Source organism: Bombina bombina, chromosome 6 (assembly GCF_027579735.1).
Source record: "Bombina bombina isolate aBomBom1 chromosome 6, aBomBom1.pri, whole genome shotgun sequence".
Classification (NCBI taxonomy): domain Eukaryota; kingdom Metazoa; phylum Chordata; class Amphibia; order Anura; family Bombinatoridae; genus Bombina; species Bombina bombina.
The window spans coordinates 437,498,491-437,521,532 of record NC_069504.1 but is presented as its reverse complement, the minus strand read 5'-3'; the positions used below and the strand labels follow the sequence as shown (position 1 = coordinate 437,521,532).

The following is a 23,042-nucleotide window of genomic DNA, read 5'->3' as shown; positions in this document are numbered from 1 at the left end:
TAACAAGGGGTAACAAAAAAGGAGCATAACAAACTCCTGAAACACGTGCCTCATTAACACAAACATATGGTCTTTAGTGTAGACAAAGGTAAAAAAAAGAGAGGTAGATCAATATCCTGATGTATAAAATGTACCTTTTATTAGATCCAAGCAGAACATTTTAAAAGTCCATAATCACACCACCAATGTTAAAAACAAAGATCAAAACAGCTGTGTAGATTAAGCTATATTTTTCCACCATTAAGCATAAGTATGTGTGGGCTCCTCTCCTGAACTTTATGTTTCGTATTACAGCTAATTTTGATAAAGCTTTCCTTCAGATTGAGATATACTAGAAGGATTTCCCAGACTAAAAAATTGTTCTCTGAACTGTTATTTCTTTAGTGTAGACAATCAGAGAATTAGAGTAGAACAGTCAGCATATTCAGCATCCCTTGCATACCTCAGATGTCCAAGCCACAAATCATTCTTATCACATACAAAAATGGAGGTCAGATGGATATGAAATGTAAAAAGCTATCCAGGAAACAGAAGAACAAGAAAGAAACAGAAGAAGGAGAAAGGAACAAAAGAAGGAGAAAGAAACAAAAGAAGGAGAAAGAACAAAAGAAGGAGAAAGGAACAAAAGAAGGAGAAAGGAACAAAAGAAGGAGAAAGGAACAAAAGAAGGAGAAAGGAACAAAAGAAGGAGAAAGGAACAAAAGAAGGAGAAAGGAACAAAAGAAGGAGAAAGGAACAAAAGAAGGAGAAAGGAACAAAAGAAGGAGAAAGGAACAAAAGAAGGAGAAAGGAACAAAAGAAGGAGAAAGGAACAAAAGAGCGAAAAAGAAACAAAAGAACGAGAAAGAAACAGAAGAAAGAAAAAGGAACAGAAGAACAAAAAAGAAACAGAAAAGAAAAGAAAAGAGAGAGACCTTTTGCATTGCATTCCTGGCTTGTGTGTATATTTAAATATGTTTATATATTTATAAAATAGAAACTATATGTGACATCGGAAACCTCTGGCTAACAGCAACGTACGTGTTTCATGATGCTATCACCATTTCATTAGAAGACAATACTCTGTATTTTTTCCCAAGGATATCCCACATGAGCTCACCAGTTATACTACAGTAAAATTCCTCTGTGAAAGTTACAAGTGGTCTGAAATATGCTACAACTTGTGTGGGCAGTGGGCACCGTATTTGTTTCCATATTCTAATTTATACTTACCACTATATCAACTTCTTGACACCTTAACTATATGTTATATAATAATACTTATAATTATTTAATGAAGTTGTGCAAGTAACATACTATCATAAAACTTAAAGTGCACTAATCATTTTTCAATATATAAAAGGGATATGAAACAGTGCTTCTTTAGTAAAAAGAAAACAAAAAAACAAATATGTTAAATCAAAGTAAACATGAAAAGAAACAGATTGTGTTTGCAAACAGCAAGCAAACTACTTATTTTCTTGCAAAAAGAGCACTTAGGATTTCTCATTGCATGAACCAGGCTCACAGAGACATACAGTCTTTCTAGCATTATATGATTAGTAAATTAGCTCAAGTTACTCTAGAAGATTTATAGCATTAAGCTAGATAAGCCTTCCTATAGAAACCCCAGTCTCATTGTAGTGCTGTGATAAGTAATTGGCAGTGCCCAAATTACATTTAAAGAAATAATAGGTACAATCCTTTTAAAATTATGAATAATACATAATGCAATGATTTCTATTAAGTATAACTTACTGCTTAGTGAGTTTTTATTACAACAATGAAACATAAAACAAATCTGTATCCACTGTCCAAATAATCAGATTAATGAAGTGAAAAACAAGAAAGCAAATGTGTGTCAGTTCTAACAATCACATATTTAGGTTGTTTATTTTCTCAGCTGCTTGTTGAGTATCATGGATCTCCAATAAGGTGAGTCATTTATAAACAGCTTAGTAATACCATTTTCCAAGCACTCAGCAAACACCTTACAGGAACCATTAGAGGTATACTGAAGCTTGCCAAGAACATTCTTTCTGGTAAAATGGGCCACTTACCCATTTTATAAACAATATAATAAATAAATACTACTTTATATTCACTCACACAAGTGCACACTATATACCCACAAACAAAACACAGCTCTTGGAAAGTCAAGTTAAACTACACTTTAAACACAAAAACCTATACATCGTTTATTTATACCAAGCAAAAAAATACCACCTTAGCAGGTCTTGAAACAAAGTTCTCCAAATTTGTGGTATTGCTCGACTCCTCCACCACTGTTTTGTTAAATCAAACTATATGCTCTATAAATATACTTTATGTTCTATAATTATGATTAAATTACAACACAAAACAGCACATAACGCCCACCTTAAACATATTTTAAGTGCTTTTGATACACTGTAGTTCTGAGAGTTAACACACAATATGCATATTACTAAATGGCTTATTATAGATATAATGCTTTTCAGTATAGATAACTAAATTTATGGTTACCTGTTAAATTTCTTTCTTTCTGGATATGGAGTCCACAACGTCATTCAATTAGTAGTGGGAATATCACTCCTGGCCAGCAGGAGGCGGCAAAGAGCATCACAGCAAAGCTGTTAAGTGTCACTCCCCTTGGTCCCATGTCCATAATACTAAATAAACAATTCCCCAAATAGTAGATTTTTTTTAAATACACTGTCACTTAAGAATTTTTAATACCACAGCTGCTTAACGTTATGCAAAAATGATTTAAAATAATAAACCAATAAGGCCCCTACACCTCAGACAGGCTGAGGTGCCTTACCGTAACCTCTTATAAACAATTTGGCTGCCAGAAGTCTCTAAAATGATCATAAAGTAGATCGACACTGAAGAGACTGAAATTCAATGACGCCGCCCCGCTCCGTGAATAACTGACAGCAGAGAGATGTCACATGACCGGCAGAGAGAGGAAACTACACAGCAAGTAAAAGGCACGTGTTTCCCTCTGCCTATAACACAGGAGCTTAATTTACACAAACACTCAACCAGTCTGTCAGTTAGCCTGTCCTAGCTAAGAAAACCAACTGCCAAATTTGGAGTTTATACATAAATCCCTGTATAAAACATAAGCTACACACATACTAATAAAGTGTTTCAACAAAATTAGCCCAAAGAGGAAAAACGTCCCAATAAAGTTAAGATTAACCACTAGTCTCAACATACATAATGTGCCTGCCCACTGCCAAAGAAATCCTGTATAAAGGATTTTAAAAATGTCCCCATCTACTGCATATGACATACTCTTCTCAAGTGCAAGTCTCCAAGACCTAGAAGACAAAAGCACTTACCTGCAGTCTAGCTGTCCGGAAGGAAGACAGCTCACAAGGCGTGAAAGGACACATACTCCTTACACAGACCAGTAGAAAAAGAAACAGAGTAACCAATTCTGGCTTTCTGTACAATGGGCAGCAATGTGTTAGGAAACAAAGCAAGGACTACCTCACAACTTCCTAACTGCTTAAAAGCCACCACTACTCTACTGATGAGATTGACGTGGACTCAGCTAAACCCAAATCCTTGCTTGCAGGGAAAAGTACCCGAAAAAGGAATTAATTTCTTCAGAAACCAAACTTCACCTCCTCCATTGACAGAGGCAAAGAGAATGACAGGGGATTATAGGTAGGGGAGTGACACTTAACAGCTTTGCTGTGGTGCTCTTTGCCTCCTCCTGCTGGCCAGGAGTGATATTCCCACTAGTAATTGAATGATGTTGTGGACTCTCCATATCTTCTTAGGAAAGAAATATAGTTTTAAAGTCTAAATTTTTAGAGCATGTAATTTTATCGACCCTACTCTACTGTGTGTTTAACCCCTGCACTGGACCTGCAGAGCACTGTCGTACACCTTAGACTCAGGAATTTTGGAAGGCAGAGGAAAGGACTACAGACAGCGGTGCCTTCAGAGCTTTTAAACAGAGAGAGACAAAGTTTGGCATGAGGTAGATGACTTTACTCTTTTGCTTTTATATTCCAAGCACGGAAAGGATTGTTGCTTAAAAGGCGAATGCACGCACACGCAGTCGCGATTATTCGAGACTATTACCTGCGCAATAGAAATTGATTGCGAAGACCATATCGAACGTGGAAAAGCCATACCACGCGACTTCTAATCTTGCCCATGTTTTGTGCATTCCAAATGCCATAAGGGTAAACAAGCTATTTGTAAACAATTTAATACACTCCAGCAAGTAAAATGGATCATCATCACAAATTAAAGGGGAGAACATTTTTGGGTAAACTGTCCCTTTAAAACCCCATAACTTCAAAACTGCAGTTGTAATATTTTTTTTTCTTTATACAAAGTCACGTTTTCACTTTTCTAGGAAAACAAATACTTTTTTTTAAGCTTGTACTTTACAATTATAGATAGCAAACGTAGCAGTCCATTTATTCTAGCTGCACAAATAAAGCTAACTATTAACTATTTAATTTTCTGCTCAAATCATCCTAGTTTTCAATACTATTAATACATAACAACTTTACCACAAGGGTCAGGATACTCATAATGTTCCTGTCATGTAAGTGAACAATCAAATAAAAATGTTACATTTAAATCTGCGTTTAACCTTTTACATGCAAAAAAATAAATCTAAAGGTGGTAAAACTAACAGAAACATAAAAGAACAAAGGGATATACATTTGAAACAATCTATTTTATATGGTACAGAGATTTATTTTTGTTTTATGGCAACTTACCGATACAGACAGTTCTTCTGTCTTGCGCTTGGCACTAGAATCAAACAAGACATTTCGCCCTCGTTTTTCACAGTCCTGGTAAACTATTAATCGGATCTGGCTTGGATCAAATTCTGGTGAAGGCCAGCTGTAAAAGAGAAAAAAAAAAAATAGGTTTGGCGTCCTCTAGATTATGGATAATATGTTTTTTCCAAGAAACACAGATGATTTTGAAGGCAGATAAGAACCATAGATCCAAGTCTGCCATAAATGTCCTAAAAGTGTAAGTTTATTTATTTTGTACGATAGCCATACACTTATCCCAGGTATTCTTAAAGTCCGCCACAGCATTTGTCTTTATCAACTCTAATGAAAGTTTATTCCATGAATCAACCACTGTGCAGGGCTTCCACAAATTACTTCTGAACCTACTACTCTTGTTCTGGAATTTATCTTTTTGTGAAAAATACTTACAGCCTCAGATTTATTTAACCTTTAAAATACTAAAAAGATTATCTGTCATATCACCTATTTCTCTCCTCTAAGTTATATTTATTCTATTATCACATTTACCTCCTCCACTTGGTATTCGTTGTTGAAAAGCATACCTAGGTAGGCTCAGGAGGAGCAATACACTACTAGCTGGTGATTGGTGGCTATACACCTAAGCCTCATGTCATTGGCTTATTTTTGCACTTTCCTTTTATCTGAACTTTTAGAGTCTGAAGACTTTTTTCCATAGGTTAACACAGTCTTGGTAGTACTAATGCTCTGGCCTTGATATCTAACTCCAATTAATGTATACATTCCACAATATAAGGAATCCATGTGTGTTTTCTTTTTAACGTTTTTAAAATCGATTTCTTGTGAAACACACTTTCTAGCAATTAAGCCTGAATAACTTTCCCTCAAGCAATGGTGTGGAGAAAGTCTAAAGCTTGTTTGCCTTCATGGAATTGCAGAGTCAGAAATACCTTGCATAATGTCAAAGGATATACAGTTACATTAATAAATTTAGTCAACCTGCCAGTGTTTACCAAAATTTTAGCTAAATATAAACTCTTATTGCGTGCATTAGCATAAATATGACGAAGGTAAAAAAGACCAGCATTACCATATGTGATATGTCACAACAGTTTTGAAGATATAAATATTACATATAGGGGCACTGAAGTCAGAATTAAAAGTTCATTATTCAGACAGAGCATGCAGTTTTAAGTCATTTTCCAATTTACTTCCATTATCACACAGTCTTTTTTACGTGCACACTTTCAGAGAAACACACGCTCCTACTGGGCATGTGCATGAGTTCAACGTGTATTTTGAATCTGTGATTGGCTGATGGTTGTCACAGGCTGTGAAATACCTGAGCTCCCAAGATGGCAGCTCCCAGTACAAAGAAGCAGAGCTTTAGTATCTGGCACCTTTAAAAATATCTGAATGGAATTTCAGGGAAATGGGAAAAATAAATAAATGAAAGTATATTGCAGAGAATATAGTATATATATATATATATATATTATATATATATTATATATATATTATATATCGCTGCTAAAATAGTAATAAAACCGGAAAGTAAATAATCACTGCATAAAAATTGCATAAAAATTAACAATAAGTGATCCAACAATGTTAGACCTCTTGTGTTCTTATATTGCATGTGTTTCAGGGCAAAATTAGGCATGTTAAAACATTTGTACGAAGCCGTCGCTTATATATGCAGTTAGCAGGTGATAGTTCTATGTTTGTAAGATAAATTATATCCTCCTTTGGGTTAAACAAACTTCCAAGATTTCTCCAAGAGTATTCTTGTTTTCCAACAATCAGAGAAAATGATTTCTGGTGTATTGTGTAGATGCTGCGCCTCTTAAGGTCAGTTCAAACCAATGGGGAAAAGCCAACTCTGCAGCAGATTGCTGGATTTTTTGTTTTGGCGTTATTAGGTCAGATTCTGCCTAATTCACTTCTACAGATCAGAATAAATATACCAGCCCAGTCTCTGCATTAGACTGTAAGCTCTTGGGGTTGGGATATGTGCCTGGCTGTATGCACTGACCTGTGAATTCCAGGCACCTGAGGCGTCCGAGCAGCTGTCACCTGTTTTACACAGTCTGTCCAAAACCAAGATGACACCCACACACCCCTGTAGGATTGAAATCCTGGCTGACCCACAGAAATCCTCTGATTACATTGTTTCCAATGCGGCAAAGGATTCTGGGTAAAATATGCAAATTAGTTGTACAATGACACACTTTTACTTCAAGTGCTGCTCTTTCAGCAGATTCCCTTACGCCAAAGTATCGGTGTTCACACAGCTAATAAACTTAGCTAGGGTTAGTGCATGTGTAAGTATGCAATATACTTCCAATATTTATTTTGTCCCCGTTTCCTGTAATTCCGTTGGGATATTGTGAGCTTTTTCAGGTTCCTGTTAGAAATGGGAGTGCAGAACACGGTTATATTCCACACAGCCATAGACTGCCTATTTTATAAATGGTACCAATTGGCCACAGCAGAGAAGGTAACCTAAGTTAAAACATGGCAGCTCCCATTGTTTTATAGATACTAAAACTTTACACTTATTTTGTCAATATGAAATTTTAAAAACAATCTTCATATTATTCTCAGACTAATCTTTTCTTTGAATGCATCATTCTGTCTAGCATTTATTAGTGTTTAATGTCTCTTTAAGCTTTTAAAAACACGAGAACTGTTTTGAAAAGTGCTGCAGGAACAGGATAAAATACAAAAACATAGTACGATTATGCAATTCTACTGTATTTAAAGGGATATTCCAGCCAAAAAGTGAATCCACATGGAAGCATTTCGGGTTTTAAATAGTATTTTTGTAATATTCCATGTATTAGCAAAAATGATTCTAATAAAAGCTATAGTGGTTTCAAAAACATAAATTATGCTTACCTGATAATTTAATTTCCATCTGTATTCCCTACTTGTGGGAAATACTGAACCTGGCCACCAGGAGGAGGCAAAGACACCCCAGCCAAAGGCTTAAAAAACTCCCCCACTTTCTGATAATCCCAGATATCCTGCCGAGGGAACAAGGAACAGTAGGAGAAATATCAGGGTGAAAAAGGTGCCAGAAGAAACAATTTCAAATTTAGGGCCGCCCATCGGAGAACACCGGGCGGAGTTGTGGACTCTTCCCATAGATGGAAATAAAATTATCAGGTAAGCATAATTTATGTTTTCCCATCTTAATATGGGAAGAGTCCACAGTTGCATTCCTTACTTGTGGGAAACATATACCAAAGCTCTAGAGTACACAGAATGCTAACAGGAGGGAAAAAAGAGAGGCAGACCCTAATCTGAGGGCACCACAGCCTGCAAAACCTTTCTCCCGAAGAAGCAAAAACTATCAAACATGTAAAATTTTGGGAAGTATGTAAGGAGAACCAGGTAGCCGTCTTACCAATCTGATCCATAGAGTCCTCATTTTTGAAGGCCCAAGAGGAAACCACTGCTCTTGTAGAATGAGCCGTAATCCTCAGAGGAGGCTTATGTCCCGCCGTTTCTATGCTAAACGGATGACACTCCTCAGACAAAAATATAAGGAAGTCGAAGAGACCCTCTGACCCCTACGCTTCCCAGAAAAGAGAACAAACAGAGAAAGAGGTTTGTCGAAGTTCTATCTTCAGGCCACAAAGGAATTTAAAGGCACAAACCACATCCAGGAATACGTTGTAAACGTTCCTTCAATGAAGAAGGATTTGACATAAGGAACCACAATCTCTTGATTGATGTTGCTAATTGACACAACCTTAGGAAGAAAACCTAACTTGGTTTGTAGAACAGCCTTATCAGCATTAAAAGCCAGATAATGAGGGACGCATTGCAAGGCAGCAATAACAGATACTCTGCACACAGAAGCAATAGCCAGTAGAAAAGGGACCTTCCAAGACAACATTTTAATGTCCAATCATGCATAGGCTCCACGGAGCCCGTTGCAAAACCTTAAGGACAAGATTTAAACTCCAAGGAGGAGCCTTAGATCTAAAGCACAGGTCTGATCCCAGCAGAGCCTTCACAAATGACTGCACATCTGGAAGCTCTGCAAACCTCCTTGTGCAGTAACACAGACAGGGCTGAAAACTGTCCCTTCAGGGGACTTGCAGAAAGCCCTTCCCCAGTTCATCCTGGAGAACAAAATAAGTAGGTCCTCCACACCTTATGGTAGATGCGACAGGCAACCAGCTTACGAGCTTGAATAAGAGTAAAAAAAACTCTCAGAAAAACCCTCTCTTGGCTAGGACTAAGCGTTCAATCTCCACGCAGTAAGCCCTCAGAGAATCTAGACATTGATGAACAAAGAGACCTTGGTCAGCAGATCCCTGTGACAAGGTAGCTTCCACAGAGGAGATGACACCCCCTCTAGATCTGTGAACCATATCCTTTGCGGCTAAGACGGAGCAGTCAGTATCACCGACGCCTGCTTAACTCGAGCCACTACACTAGGAAAGTAGTGGTAATCGGAGGTTTCAATCTAATTTATCCTTTCTGACCAAGGCACTGCTAATGCATCTGTTAGCTCAATCTGAGGATTCCCTGTAACTCAAACCCTATCTGGGGTAGCTTGGTATTGAGAGTTTTAAAGATCTTCCTCTTGCAAATCTCTGCAAACACTTGGGATGGAGAGACTATTCTCCCGGATGAAAGGATTGTCTTCTGAGGAAATCCGCTTCCCAGTTGTCCACACACCCAGAATGTGGATCGCTGACCGTGAACAAATGCGGGTCTCCCCCACACCAGAATCTGAGATACTTCCCTCAAAACTAGGGAGCTTCTTGGTTCCCACCAGAAGATTGATGTAAGCCATCAAGGATATATTGTTTGATTGGAATCTGATTAACTGGGACAAACCTAGCAAAGGCCAAGCCTTCAGAGCATTGTATATTGCCCGAAGACCCAAAATGAGATCAGGAGGGAGCTTTACCTCCTGAGACCAGAGGCCCTGTGACTTCCTGGCACCCCAAACTGCTCTCCATCCTGACAGACTCGCAACCGTAGTCACAATCACCCAGGATGGTCTTGAGACGGACGTTCCTCAGGACAAGTGATCCGGACAAAACCACCAAGAGAGCAATTCTCCCGACTGGTTGTCCAGAGAAATCTGTTGAGACAGATCCGAATGATCGCCGTTCCACTAGTTCAGCATGCCCAGTTGCAACAGTCTGAGGTGAAACCTTTGAAAAGGGAAATGATGTCCAAAGCTGGACACCATGAGACCAATCACCTCCATACACCAAGCCACAGATGGCCTTAAGGTGATCTGGAGGGCAAGACATGTTGAAGCTAGCTTGCAACGTCTCTGGTCTGTTAGAAGTAGTCTCATGTCTATGGAGACTATTATAGTACCAGAGAAAGGTACTGGTACTTGATACAAGAGAACTCTCTCTAGATTATCTGCCATCCATGGGATCGAAGAAGACAGAGGAGATACTCCGAATGGTCCACTCTTCAAAAAATTTCTTTAGCTAGACCAAACAGAAGGGCAATAAACTGGAAGTGCTGGTCCAGGAATGTAAACCTTAGGAACTGGAAGTGGTTCCTTGAGGATTGGTACGAGAAGGGGAGCAACCTTTAGATCTATCGTGGTCATGAACTACCCCTCTCAAACAAGAGGAAAAATGGACCTTATTGTCTCCATCTTAAACAAGGGGACATTTAAAAACCTGCTTAAGCACTTTAGGTCTAGAATCGGACGGATTTGAATAGAATCCCCAACCTCTCACTGCGATAGGCACCGGACAATAAATCCTAGAGGACAGATCCCGTACACACCCCATAAAGCTTCCCTCTTTCATGGTCAGGAAGACAGGAGGAATATGCCTTGGGTGGCTGAGACTTAAATCCTATCTTGTAACCCTGAGCTATGACCTCCAGGACCCATGGATCCTGCACGTCCTTGAACCAAGTGACTAAAAGAGCGACATACTGCCCTCTACACGATCCAGAAGAGGACCCGCGCATTCATGCCAACGTAGACTCGGCGGGCTTCTTGCTCTGCTTGGATTTATTCCAGGTATGAGCTGGCTTCCAAGAGCTCTTGATTTGCTCTGACTGGGCTTTATCAGAACGAAAATCGTCCCTTAGATTAGTTCATATACTGTTGCGGTAGGAGGGAACCTTTGCCCCCGTGACCGTGGAGATAATTCAGTCCAGGCCTGGACCAGACAAAATCATTCCCTTAAAGGGAGGGAAGAAGTCAAGATTTAGAAGTCATATCTGCAGAGACCATGACTTCAGCCAGAGCCCCGGCGGGGCCTGAACAAAAAAAAGCTGAAGCCACAGCAAATCAAGCGAATAAACCCTAATAGCATCACTGATAAAGGAATTAACATCCCTCAAGGCCGTAAATCTTTTCTGAGTACGTTGAGGGGATCCTCCACCCCAATCAAATCCTATAAGGAGTCACACCAGAAGGTAGTTCTTCTCCAGTAACCGCGGCAACAGTCCACCGCCGGTTGAAACAAATATCAATTATGTTTAACAATCTTTCTTAACAGAGTTTCCATCTTTTATCCATGGGCTCTTCAAACGAAAAACTATCCTCAAGTGGGATAGTAGTATGTTTAGCAAGGGTGAAGATAACAATTTAGCAACGGGGACAATTTGTTAAAGGGAGAAGAGGAGGAAAAGGAATACAATCCTGTCCCCATTTATTCTTAATAATGTTCGCCATCTAACAGGAGCAGGGAAGGATAAGGTACCACCCTGTCCTCAAAACTCTATCCGATTTAGGAATTAAAGGTTCAACAGGCATTTGGCCTCTGGAACCTCTGAATGCGCTAAAAACTTCCTTTAGAAGAAGTCCGGTTCCTCCGCAGCCGGAGGTTTAGAGGCAGCAGACTCCGACACAGAGTGTTCATACTCTGAAGTCTCAAAGAGAACTTCATCCTCAGATAACCCTCAGTTAAATCCAATAAAGTATCTGATGTACTCTGGGAAGGAGTGCAATATGTAACCTTTTGATTGCGCTTAGAAGGGCGAGGTAAAGCATTAAAGGCCACAGACACCGTCGTCTGAACTGCGCAGTAATGTTTGGTGAAAAAATGCCCCCTCCAGATGGAGGATCAGCAATTCTACAGGAAAACTGCATGTTTAGAGATATAAGCATGTAGGTACGCACCTCACTGGACGACAACTCCTCAGAGGTGGATGGCTCCATGGTATCAAACATGTTTGATATTATCACATTATCAAGGCATATGTAACATAATTGACAGGGTGGAACTAAGGCCTCCTCACCATATAAACATGAATTACTCTCTAAAGTAACAGAACCCTCCATTGCTAGTGCAATAAACCGAGAGAACTAGAGAAATAAAACATCTTATTTTATTCAAAAAAAACGGCACCCGTATACCCCAATGGCTGGGGCACTCACCACCTCCTATGACCCAGACAGTACAGAGATTTATGGCTCCTCTCTGACACCCGGTCAGGAAAAAGGGAATAAATCACATGTGCACAATGCAGGACCGTCCCTTGTAAGCTGCTTGGCTCTCAAAGTGAAAGTAAAACCTGTGTATTCCATAACAGCCTCTGAGCCCATAACATTTCACACATAAAAGCAGCATCAAATCAAATAAACATATAAGATTATTCCCCCCTATTCAATAATACCCCTAAGTAGATATTAACCCTTGATTCTATACAGATAAAAGGAGTCACATTGTGACCCTGTCTTCTTGCATTATCATACATGTATAAAATATGAAACGATCTTACCAGAATCTACACCGTGGAACAGGAACCTGGCCCTTTAAGTGTGACAGATAGTAGCATCTCTTCTGACATGGACTTGAGTGAAGAAATATATGAGTCGGGATGGTTTCACAGAAAGACTCTCCCTGCATCTCCGGACTCTAACTTTCATCCATGCTCTCACTGAGAGGCTGACAGGACTACTTAAAACTCCAGTCCCATCTCGAAGAGTACTACACTCCATAAGAGACTACTCTGAAATCTTCTAACACTTCTCTGCCAACCTCCTGTTATGAAAGGCAAAGAATGACTGGGATTATGAGTAAGTGGGGGGAGGTATTTAAGCCTTTGGCTGGGGTGTGTCTGCCCCCTCCTGGTGGCCAGGTTCAGTATTTCCCACAAGTAAAGAATGCAGCTGTGGACTCTTCCATATTAAGATGGAAAATGTATTTATATATGCACCGTGCACCAGCACTTTAACACAGGATTTGCCTAGAGAGCCTAAGGTGCTTGTACCATCTGGTAATGATTTGTTAATTGCTGACATGATACAAGCCCTACTAGCACACTGAGCAGCTGCAGTATTTAAAATGCTGGTGTATTGAGAATATCTAGCTATGCTTCCCATGCATGTGCACATAAAAATGTTCACAATAAACCGTGATAACGTTTACTAGAAGCATTTTTTTCATTATATGTATATTGTAAATATGTTTAGGTTCAAAAATGTAATTCAACTATGTGCATTTCAATTTTGACCAGAATCAGCAGCTCCTGAGCATATCTAGATATGCTTTTCAGCAAAGAATATCAAGAGAATAAAACAAATTAGATAATAGAAGTAAATTAGAAAGATGTTTAAAATTGCATTCTCTTTCTAAATCATGAAAGAAAAAATGTGGGTTTCATGTCCCTTTAAGTCATTAAACTTTACAATTCTGCTTCTTTTTTAAAATACTTACCTTTTGTTACTGTAAACTTACCGCCGATCCTCCGTCCAAATCTCCTTCAGTATTTAGCATATTGATGATGATCTGGCTTCCTCCAATCGTTGTGTGCCTCACGAGCTGGGCGCCAAAAGGGGGCATACGATTGGAGGAAGACTGATTCGTCATTGATCTGTTCAATACTGAAGGAGATGCGGGTGGAGGACTAGCGGAAGGTTTACAGTAACAAAAAGGTAAGTATTTTAAAAAGAGGTGCAAACTGTAAAGTTTAATGACTTAAATTGCCCCTGTTTTTAAGAGTATTTTTTAATACTGGGCTTTAAGTCATTTAACTTTACAATCACTTTAATTGTTCCTTTAAGTGCTCTTTCATACTTTTCAATTAAAAAAACAACAATCTCAATCTAGTATGTAAGAAAGAAAACTTCAGTCTATATTAAATAAAAATGCATTATACCACAGGGAAGATGTTCTAAGGAGCAAATATAATAGTATAGTGTAAAATTAGTGTAGAATTGCAGAACAAGTATAGTATTTATGTGCTTTATTTCTTGCAAGGCCAATGAATTGTGAGAAACAATGTGGACTTATTCATTTGTATGAATATTATACACAAATATAAACTTCATGAAACATTACCAAATTTCTTTCCCTGTCATTTACAACTATAAAAATAAGTACTCATGTTTCACCTTTGTAGCAACTAGAGTATTCTCTATGTGCCAGACGACCTCCTTTAGACATATATAGAACTATGGTGCCGATTTGTTCAGTTATTTTTAATCTGTTTTAAGCAGTTCTGCAGGGCGTAGTTTTACGCCCACACAAAGAAATAGATGGAAGTTCTCATTTACATAAAATATTCAATCATAACCTGGGGATTCTTGTTGGACCGTGAATAATGTGCGCAGAAACTGCACTGCTGCTGCTATGATCCTATGTCTGACTACTAGTCTAATAATGTGACGTAAAATAAGAAGTCCATGTACGCAATAATAAAAAGTACTTCATCTGGTTAGAAAAACATGTTTATAACATTCTGCTTGGACAGAACTGCTCGAGCATTTTCTGCATGCCTGTCCTAGAACATGGTATGTCTGCATGGCCTGTTTGTCACTCACTGGAAAAATCAAGTGTTCTTGGCACGTTTAAAGTGGTATGAAACTCCAAATTAAACGTTCATGGTTCTGATTGAGCATGCAATTTATAGAGGCTTGTCAATTTACTTTTATTATTAAATTGACTTTGTTCTCTTGGTTTCCTTTGTTGGAAAGCATACCTAGGTAGGCTCGGGAGCAGAAATGCACTACAAGCTGCTACCTGGTGATAAGTGGTTACACACATGTACCTCTAAGTCCCAGTAGTGCATCAAACTCTGTAGGTGACTAGAACTGTGCAGGGGTTAACCACATAATTCTATGCAACAAACAACGCAATGCCCTAGCACTTTATGTTCATTTAAAGGAAACTATATGGAAACAAGACTGAATTATAAAACATCTTATTTGTGTCTATTTCAAATTAATAGTACAGTTATTATACATTTCAAATAATTTCTTACTCAGGGATATAAAACGATGATGTAATTAACAAAAGCACAGAATTCTGCTTTGATGTGACAGATCACTTTGGGTCTCATTTTCTTTGCAGCAAATTTAATCAAGAAGCCAGAATTGCATAAATGTCCTGTTAAACCTCTAACAGCTAAGTAAGGATATGTTCTCTGTGCAGACCATCATGCAATACTTCTTAGCTGGCCCCTTGACACTGGAAGCTGCCTTATTATGCAGTCTGTTCACAGCAACTGATAGCATTAAACTAGTCTGAAAACAAAAACTTTTTTTAACTTTATGATACTCAGTAATGAAGAAGGCAGTGCAGTTGATACTGAGGTACTTTTGGTATGAAAACTGCTCTTTGATATATCACGCTCTACACTATTTAAAAAGAATATACACAGTAGATATATTTATAGTCTATGCCAGCTTATCTGTTCTGCATGCCTGTCATATTCACACCTCTCAGAATGTAGATAAAACTTCTAAATATGCAATCAAAATCTAGCTTAATTACATGTTTAGCACATACAGAACATCAATTCTGTAAGTATTGACTGGAAAAGCTGCATTTGAAAACTTGATTTCAGAATATTTTAATGGCGAACAAACTCAAATAGATAAAAAAATAATGGGCCTTTAGTTGTGAAATCTAAATGTTTAGAAGCCTGTGACAAAACCTCATTATTGTATAGACAAAAAAAATAAATCTATACTTCAGACTAAACAAAGAAAATATACCCAAGTATTTCATGTGTGAATCATACATAAAAAATGTTCTTTCAAACTAATTCAACATAAATAAGCACTGCATTTGGGTTATAAATAATAGATTTTACTCTTTTTAAAATGAACATATGCATTTTATTTGTGACCCACTGGAAAAAGAGTTTATTACACCGATGCGTTACAAATATCAGAGAGGCTGTATAAACAATACATTTACAGCAATGACCACTTTCACACTGGGTACCTGGACTGCATGTTTGTCTCTTCTGCAGCTCCGGAAACCACTTCAATAAAGCAAAAAAAAAAAAAAAAAAAAAAATACAAACAACTCAATATGCACAGCCTGCCAACTGTTTGTTAAAAATAGCAATAAACCATACCCAGCCCAAACCACAAGGCTGTCAGGTGATGTATGGAGAGTTGTAATTTGAACAATACACTGTCCATGATGTACTGCAAAGTATCCAATACCAACCAGAGGAGAACAGCCACCTTACATGTTGCCTGGGGCAAAGTCTGTGCTTCTGCACCGACATCCATTTAACCAGTCTTAAATGAAAAAGGTGGCAAACAGTCCCTAGCCTCCTTTTACAGTGTATCCTTATGAATCTTTCTGCTAACCCTCGACACCAAAACAGTGCTAAATGCCAATTAACAGGGATGATGATCTCTATGATGACTGAGCGTCATCTGAGTCTCTCTCTCCTCTCTTAAATGCATCTCAAATCACTTCAGCCCCCTGACTATGGTCTCTTGGCAACTGTGACCGTGCACCTCCTCTGCCAAAAAGTGTCAGACAGTAAAACTGATAGGTGCGGGTGGGAGTAAAATAAATGAAGATGATTTAGCTGTAATTCTGTCCCCTTCTTATCCCCTCCTTCTCTGGGGGACATTCTTGAGAGGAGTAGGATTCCTGCGTTCAGTGCTGCAGAGATGCAGAGCCAGACAAGTGGAAAAGCAGGCACTATCAGCCATCATGTGACATGGAGCTGTCAGTGCTTGCCACCTGGATCTGCAGTGGAAGTGCCAACCAATCAGATACGCTTTCTATTCAATTCAATGTGCTATGTATTAGCAGCTATTAATTAATACAAGCAGCTGTGAGCATTCACTTCTAATAACAAACAATGACAAAGAGACTATAAAACATTAAGATAACATATACAAATGTGATTTATAGGTGCATAATATAAACATATGTATTTATACACATAATTAATTAAACTCATACAATAAAATGTATGCAAATAAGTGTGTGTCACATACCTACAAATTACATTAAATGTGAAAAGTATTTCTGAAGAAGTAGTGTGCTTAAAGGGACACTATACCCAAACATTTTCTTTCATGATTAAGGTAGAGAATATAATTTTAAACAACATTCCAATTTACTTCTATTACCTAATGTGCTTCATTCTTTAGATATACTTTAATGAAGAAATAGCGATGCACACGGTGAACCAATCACAGGAGGCATCTATGTGCAACTACCAATCAGCAGCTACTAAGCATATCTAGATATGATTTTCAGCAAAGAATATCAAAAGAATGAAGCAAAATAGATAATAGAAGTAAATTAGAAAGTTGTTATTAATTGTATGCTCTTTCTAAATCATGAAAGAAAAAAATTGGGTTTCATGTCCCTTTAAATAAATACATATTTACATAAACACACTCTGCATTTTTCTGAAGCCAAATCCTAATTTATTTTTTTTAATATTTTCTATGGATTAAAACATAAAAAGTACAATTAAATAGGTAGACATTGTACATGTTAACTTGCTACTGAAGACACTGCTCTTCCACTTATTAGGTTTTTTTTTCCCCTCTTTTTTTCCCAAAGTGGACAAATATTTATTTAAAGGGACACTGAACCCAAAATTTTTCTTTCGTTATTCAGATAGAGCATGCAATTTTAAGCCACTTTCTAATTTACTCCTATTATCAATTTTTCTTCGTTAGCTTGCTATCTTTATTTGAAAAAGAAGGCATCTAAGCTTCTTTTTTGGTTTATCACTCTGGACAGCACTTTTTTTATTGGTGGATGAATTTATCCACCAATCAGCAAGAACAACCCAGGTTGTTCACCAAAAATGGGCCAGCATCTAAACTTACATTTTTGCATTTCAAATAAAGATACCAAGAGAATGAAGAAAATTTGACAATAGGAGTAAATTAGAAAGTTGCTTAAAATTTCATGCTCAATCTGAATCGCAAAAGAAAAATTTGGGGTTTAGTGTCCCTTTAACACAAAAAATGGTTTAAATGTGCATTTGAACAGCTTAGTAAGACTAACAATTTTTAATATACTAAATTATGCAAATATTTCTGGAAATTCTACAATACAAAAAGAACTTAAAAAGGCATGTTCCCGAAAGATAGACAAATTGTCAAACTGCTGTAAGTTTACATTTCATCATACATTTCAGCAGGTAACATAAAGGTGGTTAAACTAAACACGTGTTATGTTGTGCTTCCTTAGACTATATTTGCAATTTTTAGCACTAGATCTAATCAACCCTCCTCTGACAAAAAGAAAAAAAAAATCTAAAATATTAAAGCAGGTGCTTATTCTTCTCTGAACAGAAATCATCATCATCAACATTTTTAATAAAAAAATACATGAAAAAAAACCCCCAGAGAAACCAGATATATTAACCTAATCAAATTCAATAATATTGCAGTAAGTTTTAAACCATAAAATCCCAGCTGTGGCCCCAACCATGCATAGGGCTGAAACTTTTGCATTTCATAAAATGAATTATATACATACATACACACACACACACTGGATATAAAAAGTCTTCACACCCCTGTTAAAATGTCAGGTTTCTGCGATGTAAAAAAATGAGACAAAGATAAATCATTTCAGAACTTTTTCCATCTTTAATGTGACCTATAAACTACACAACTCAATTGAAAAACAAACTGAAATCTTTAAATTGGAGGGAAGTAAACAAAAAAAACTAAAATAATGTGGTTATAAGTGGGGATGTAGCTGTGTTCAGAATTAAGCAACTACATTCAAAACTATGTTAAATAAGAGTCATCACACACCTGCCATAATTTAAAGTGCCTCTGATTAACCCCGACTAAAGTTCAGCTGTTCTAGTAGGTCTTTCCTGACATTTTCTTATTCGCCTCCTACACAAAAGCCATGGTCCGCAGAGGGCTTCCAAAGCATCAGAGGGATCTTATTGTTAAAAGGTATCAGGTCAGGAGAAGGGTACAATAGAATTTCCAAGGCATTAGATATAGCATGGAACACAGTGAAGACAGTCAACATCGAGTGGAGAACATATGGCACAACAATGACATTACCAAGAACTGGATGTCCCTCCAAAATTGATGAAAAGCCTTTTCTTACGAAGAAAAACATCCAAGCCCAACTACATTTAGCAAAAACACATCTGAAGTGTCCCAAAAGCATGTGAGAAAAGGTGTTATGGTCTGATGAAACCAAATTTGAACTTTTTGGCAATAATTCCAAAAGATATGTTTGGCGCAAAAACAACACTGCATATAACCAAAAGAACACCATACCCACAATGAAACATGGTGGTGTCAGCATCATGCTTTGGGGCTGTTTTTCTTCAGCTGGAACTGGGGCCTTATTCAAGGTAGAGGGAATTATGAACAGTTCCAAATACCAGACACTATTGGCACAAAACTTTGAGGCTTCTGCTAGAAAGCTGAACGTCATCTTTAAACATGACAACGACCCAAAGCATACATCCAAATCAACAAAGGAATGGCTTCACCAGAAGAAGATTCAAGTTTTGGAATGGCTCAGAGCTCAGACCTGAATCCAATCGAAAATCTGTGGGGTGATCATATTATTGTATTTTTTTATTTTTACTTCCCTTCACCGAAAAGATTTCAGTTTGTTTTTCAAATGAGTTGCAAAGTTTATAGGTCACATTAAAAGGTGGAAAAAGTTCTGAAATGATTTATCTTTGTCTCTTTTTTACATCACAGAAACCTGCCATTTTAACAGGGGTGTGTAGACTTTTTATATCCACTGTATATATTCATTCAATCAGTCAATCATTGAAGGGCACTCAGGTCTTTAATTAAAACAGTTCTTGCTTTATTTAATTAAAATGTCAATGTTTTGGCTTGTCCATAAGCCTTTTTCAAGACAGACATCTGTCAAATACATACACCTAGAAAATGCGTTACCGTTCATTCCTCTTCTTTCATGTAATTGGCAAGAGTTCATGAGCTAGTGACGTATGGGATATACAATCCTACCAGGAGGGGCAAAGTTTCCCAAACCTCAAAATGCCTATAAATACACCCCTCACCACACCCACAATTCAGTTTTACAAACTTTGCCTCCTATGGAGGTGGTGAAGTAAGTTTGTGCTAAGATGTCTACGTTGATATGCGCTTCACAGCATTTTGAAGCCTGATTCCTCTCAGAGTACAGTGAATGTCAGAGGGATGTGAAGGGAGTATCACCTATTGAATGCAATGGTTTTCCTTGCGGGAGATCTACTTCATAGGTTCTCTGTTATAGGTCATAGAGATTCATCTCCTACCTCCCTTATTCAGATTGACTATATACTCTAATATATATGAGATATATGGCTCATTAAGGAATTTAAAATTAGGATTGACTATAAATGTGTATGAGCAAAAGATTTAACAATGATTTAGTAATCTGCTAAATAGTTTTATATGAGTCATGCTTGTGTTTTATTGATGTATTGCAGATGATACTAATAATAAAATTAAAAGATGTGGAAAGAAAACAGTATTTGAACTGTACGAGTAGCCAAGCTGTGGATCCCACTACTCTTTAAGGTTGTAATGATTCTCTTAAGAAAGAACTTTAAAACATTCTTTAGTTTAAAAAAAGTATTCAGAAGGAAGTAGGGGAAGAAAAGAAAAAAGGAGAAAAGAAAAAGTCTAAAATAAAGAAGAAAGTATAGTAGACAATGTTTTATTTGTATTTCCTGTTTTGTTTTGCTTTTCCTCGATTTGAGCTTTTCATTATGTTTTTGTTATATTATAAAATTAAACAAATACTTTTTTACTGGTCTTATAATCTGGATATAATAAAGTTTTCATATATGTATTCATAAAAAAATATGATAAAAGTGGAAAATATAGGTGGAGATTTCTTGTTTTCTGTATTTGAAGAAGTCTAATAAAAACTCAGTCTAGGTTCATCATTTTTCTCCATCCAGTTTAAATGATAATTCTCACTACTGGAAGTAATTCTTTGAAACAATCAGTCAGCTCCAAAGCACATACAAAAAAAAACAAAAAAACTTTTTTTAAAAAAAATGTATTTTGCTCTCTTGCAATACTTTTATGAAAGTATCAAATGACTTAACGTTGGATACAAAATTATTTTTTCTGGGAAGTTTTGTAGACGTCAACTGGTTCTGAAACAGGGACGAAAATACTATGAAAAATGGAAATTAAATTAAACTGATCATAATTTGCAGATCTTGCTCAGTTGACTAAGTAGCACTTACCAATGAAGAGTTTAGGGGGGGGGAGATAAACAGAAACCTAAATATACTTGAAATTTGACAGATGGAAACAAATGCTGCAAAGTAGCAGGCACAGCCCAATAATAATGTGAAAAGATAAATCCTGCCTCTATTCTAGAAAAAGTGCACTAGAGTCAAAAAGAATGCAAGGAACCTATGCAAAATGGCCCCCAAACTACTGCATTCAAAGGCACCAGCACACCAGCTTCACCTTGTTATGTACAAAGATGCCACTAGGATATGTCAGTAGAGGAAACAAAACAACCGGTGCACCCCTCCCTAACCAGCAAAACTGTACTTCCTACAGTGATACATAAAATGTTAATTAAAATCATGCAAATAAACAATAAGCTGTCACAGAGTGCAGAATGTAAACGGTTTGCCTGATATCCAAAGTATGAGAGGAACTGGGTCACATAGCAAAGCCTGGAAGGCAATAGGTATCGATGCAGCCTATTTAGAGGACAGATGGTATCAGCCAGGAAAAAAATAAAAAATATGCTTACCTGATAAATTATTTTCTTTCCTGGCAGGGAGAGTCCACAACTTCATTCATTACTGTTGGGAATTCAACACCTGGCCACCAGGAGGAGGCAAAGACACCCCAGCCAAAGCTATAAGTATCCCTCCCAATCCCCTCACTCCCCCAGTCATTCAGTTTAGGAATGAAGGAAAAGCAGGAGAAACAGTAGGGGTATAGAGGTGCCAGAAGATAAGGAAAAAACGCAGCTGAAAAAAAGTGCGGGATTGTGGACTCTCCCTGCCAGGAAAGCATAAATTTAGTTTTCTTTCCAAAGGCAGGGAGAGTCCACAACTTGATTCATTCCCAAGCTAGAGAGGACACAGAATCAACCGGGAAGGAAAATATGGCAGGCGGACCTCTTTCTGAAGCACCTTTCTTCCTACCTCCTATAGTAGACAAAGGCAAATGACGACTGGGGGAGTGAGGGAAGTGGGAGAGATAATTATAACTTTGGCTGGGGTGTCTTTGCCTCCTCCTGGTGGCCAGGTGTTAAATTCTCAACAGTAATGAATGAAGTTGTGGACTCTTACTGCCTTTGGAAAGAAAAAGTAACACCTGAGCAAAACTGATAACTATAAGATGGGTAAAAATAAATTAAATCACATATAGCTAAATGTGCCACATATTACAAACAAAGAATCCATGTAAATAAAAACAGCCCACTAAAATTCAAATACATACTTTAGTGTATTTGTGGCTATGCTTCCTCATCATGGTGCTCCATTACATATTAAAGAAAGATTACAGACTACTTTATAGTTGCTATAAACTGCGAATGACGTACATGATCACAGGAGTATATAACAGCTGGTGCAAAAGGAATATTGGCACAAAATATGTTAGACATCTAACAGAGTCTTCTTTGACTTTACAACATCCTTTAAAAGTGACAGTCAACACCAGAATTGTTGTTGTTTTAAAAGATAGATAATCCCTTAATTACCCATTCCTTAGTTTTGCATAACCAACACAGTTATAATAATACACGTTTTACCGCTGTGATTACCTTGAATCTAAGCCATTGCAGACTGCCTTCTTATTTCAGTTAATTTGACAGACTTGCATTTTAGCCAATCAGTGTTCACTCCTCTGTAAATTCACGTGCATGAGCTCAATGTTATCAATATGAAACACATGAACTAACACCCTCTAGTGGTGAAAAACTGTCAAATGCAGAGGCAACCTTCAAGGTCTAAGAAATTAGCATATGAACCTCCTAGGTTTAGCTTTCAACTAAGAATACCAAGATAAAAAGTATATTGGAAAGTTGTTTAAAATTACATGGCCTATTTGAATCATTAAAGTTTTTTTTGGCTTGACTGTCCCTTTAACTGAAACTAATAATAACCCTTTCC

The 23,042-nt window shown here is 37.4% G+C and overlaps 1 protein-coding gene across 1 annotated transcript in view; it reads right to left on the bottom strand.

Moving 5' to 3' along the window:
* Window positions 1–23,042, bottom strand: part of FNIP1 (folliculin interacting protein 1) — a 177,407-nt gene that overhangs the window by 117,317 nt on the left and 37,048 nt on the right. Inside the window, 1 exon segment of the mRNA XM_053717196.1 lies at window positions 4,716–4,842. Within this exon segment, the coding sequence (XP_053573171.1) occupies window positions 4,716–4,842 (127 nt within the window).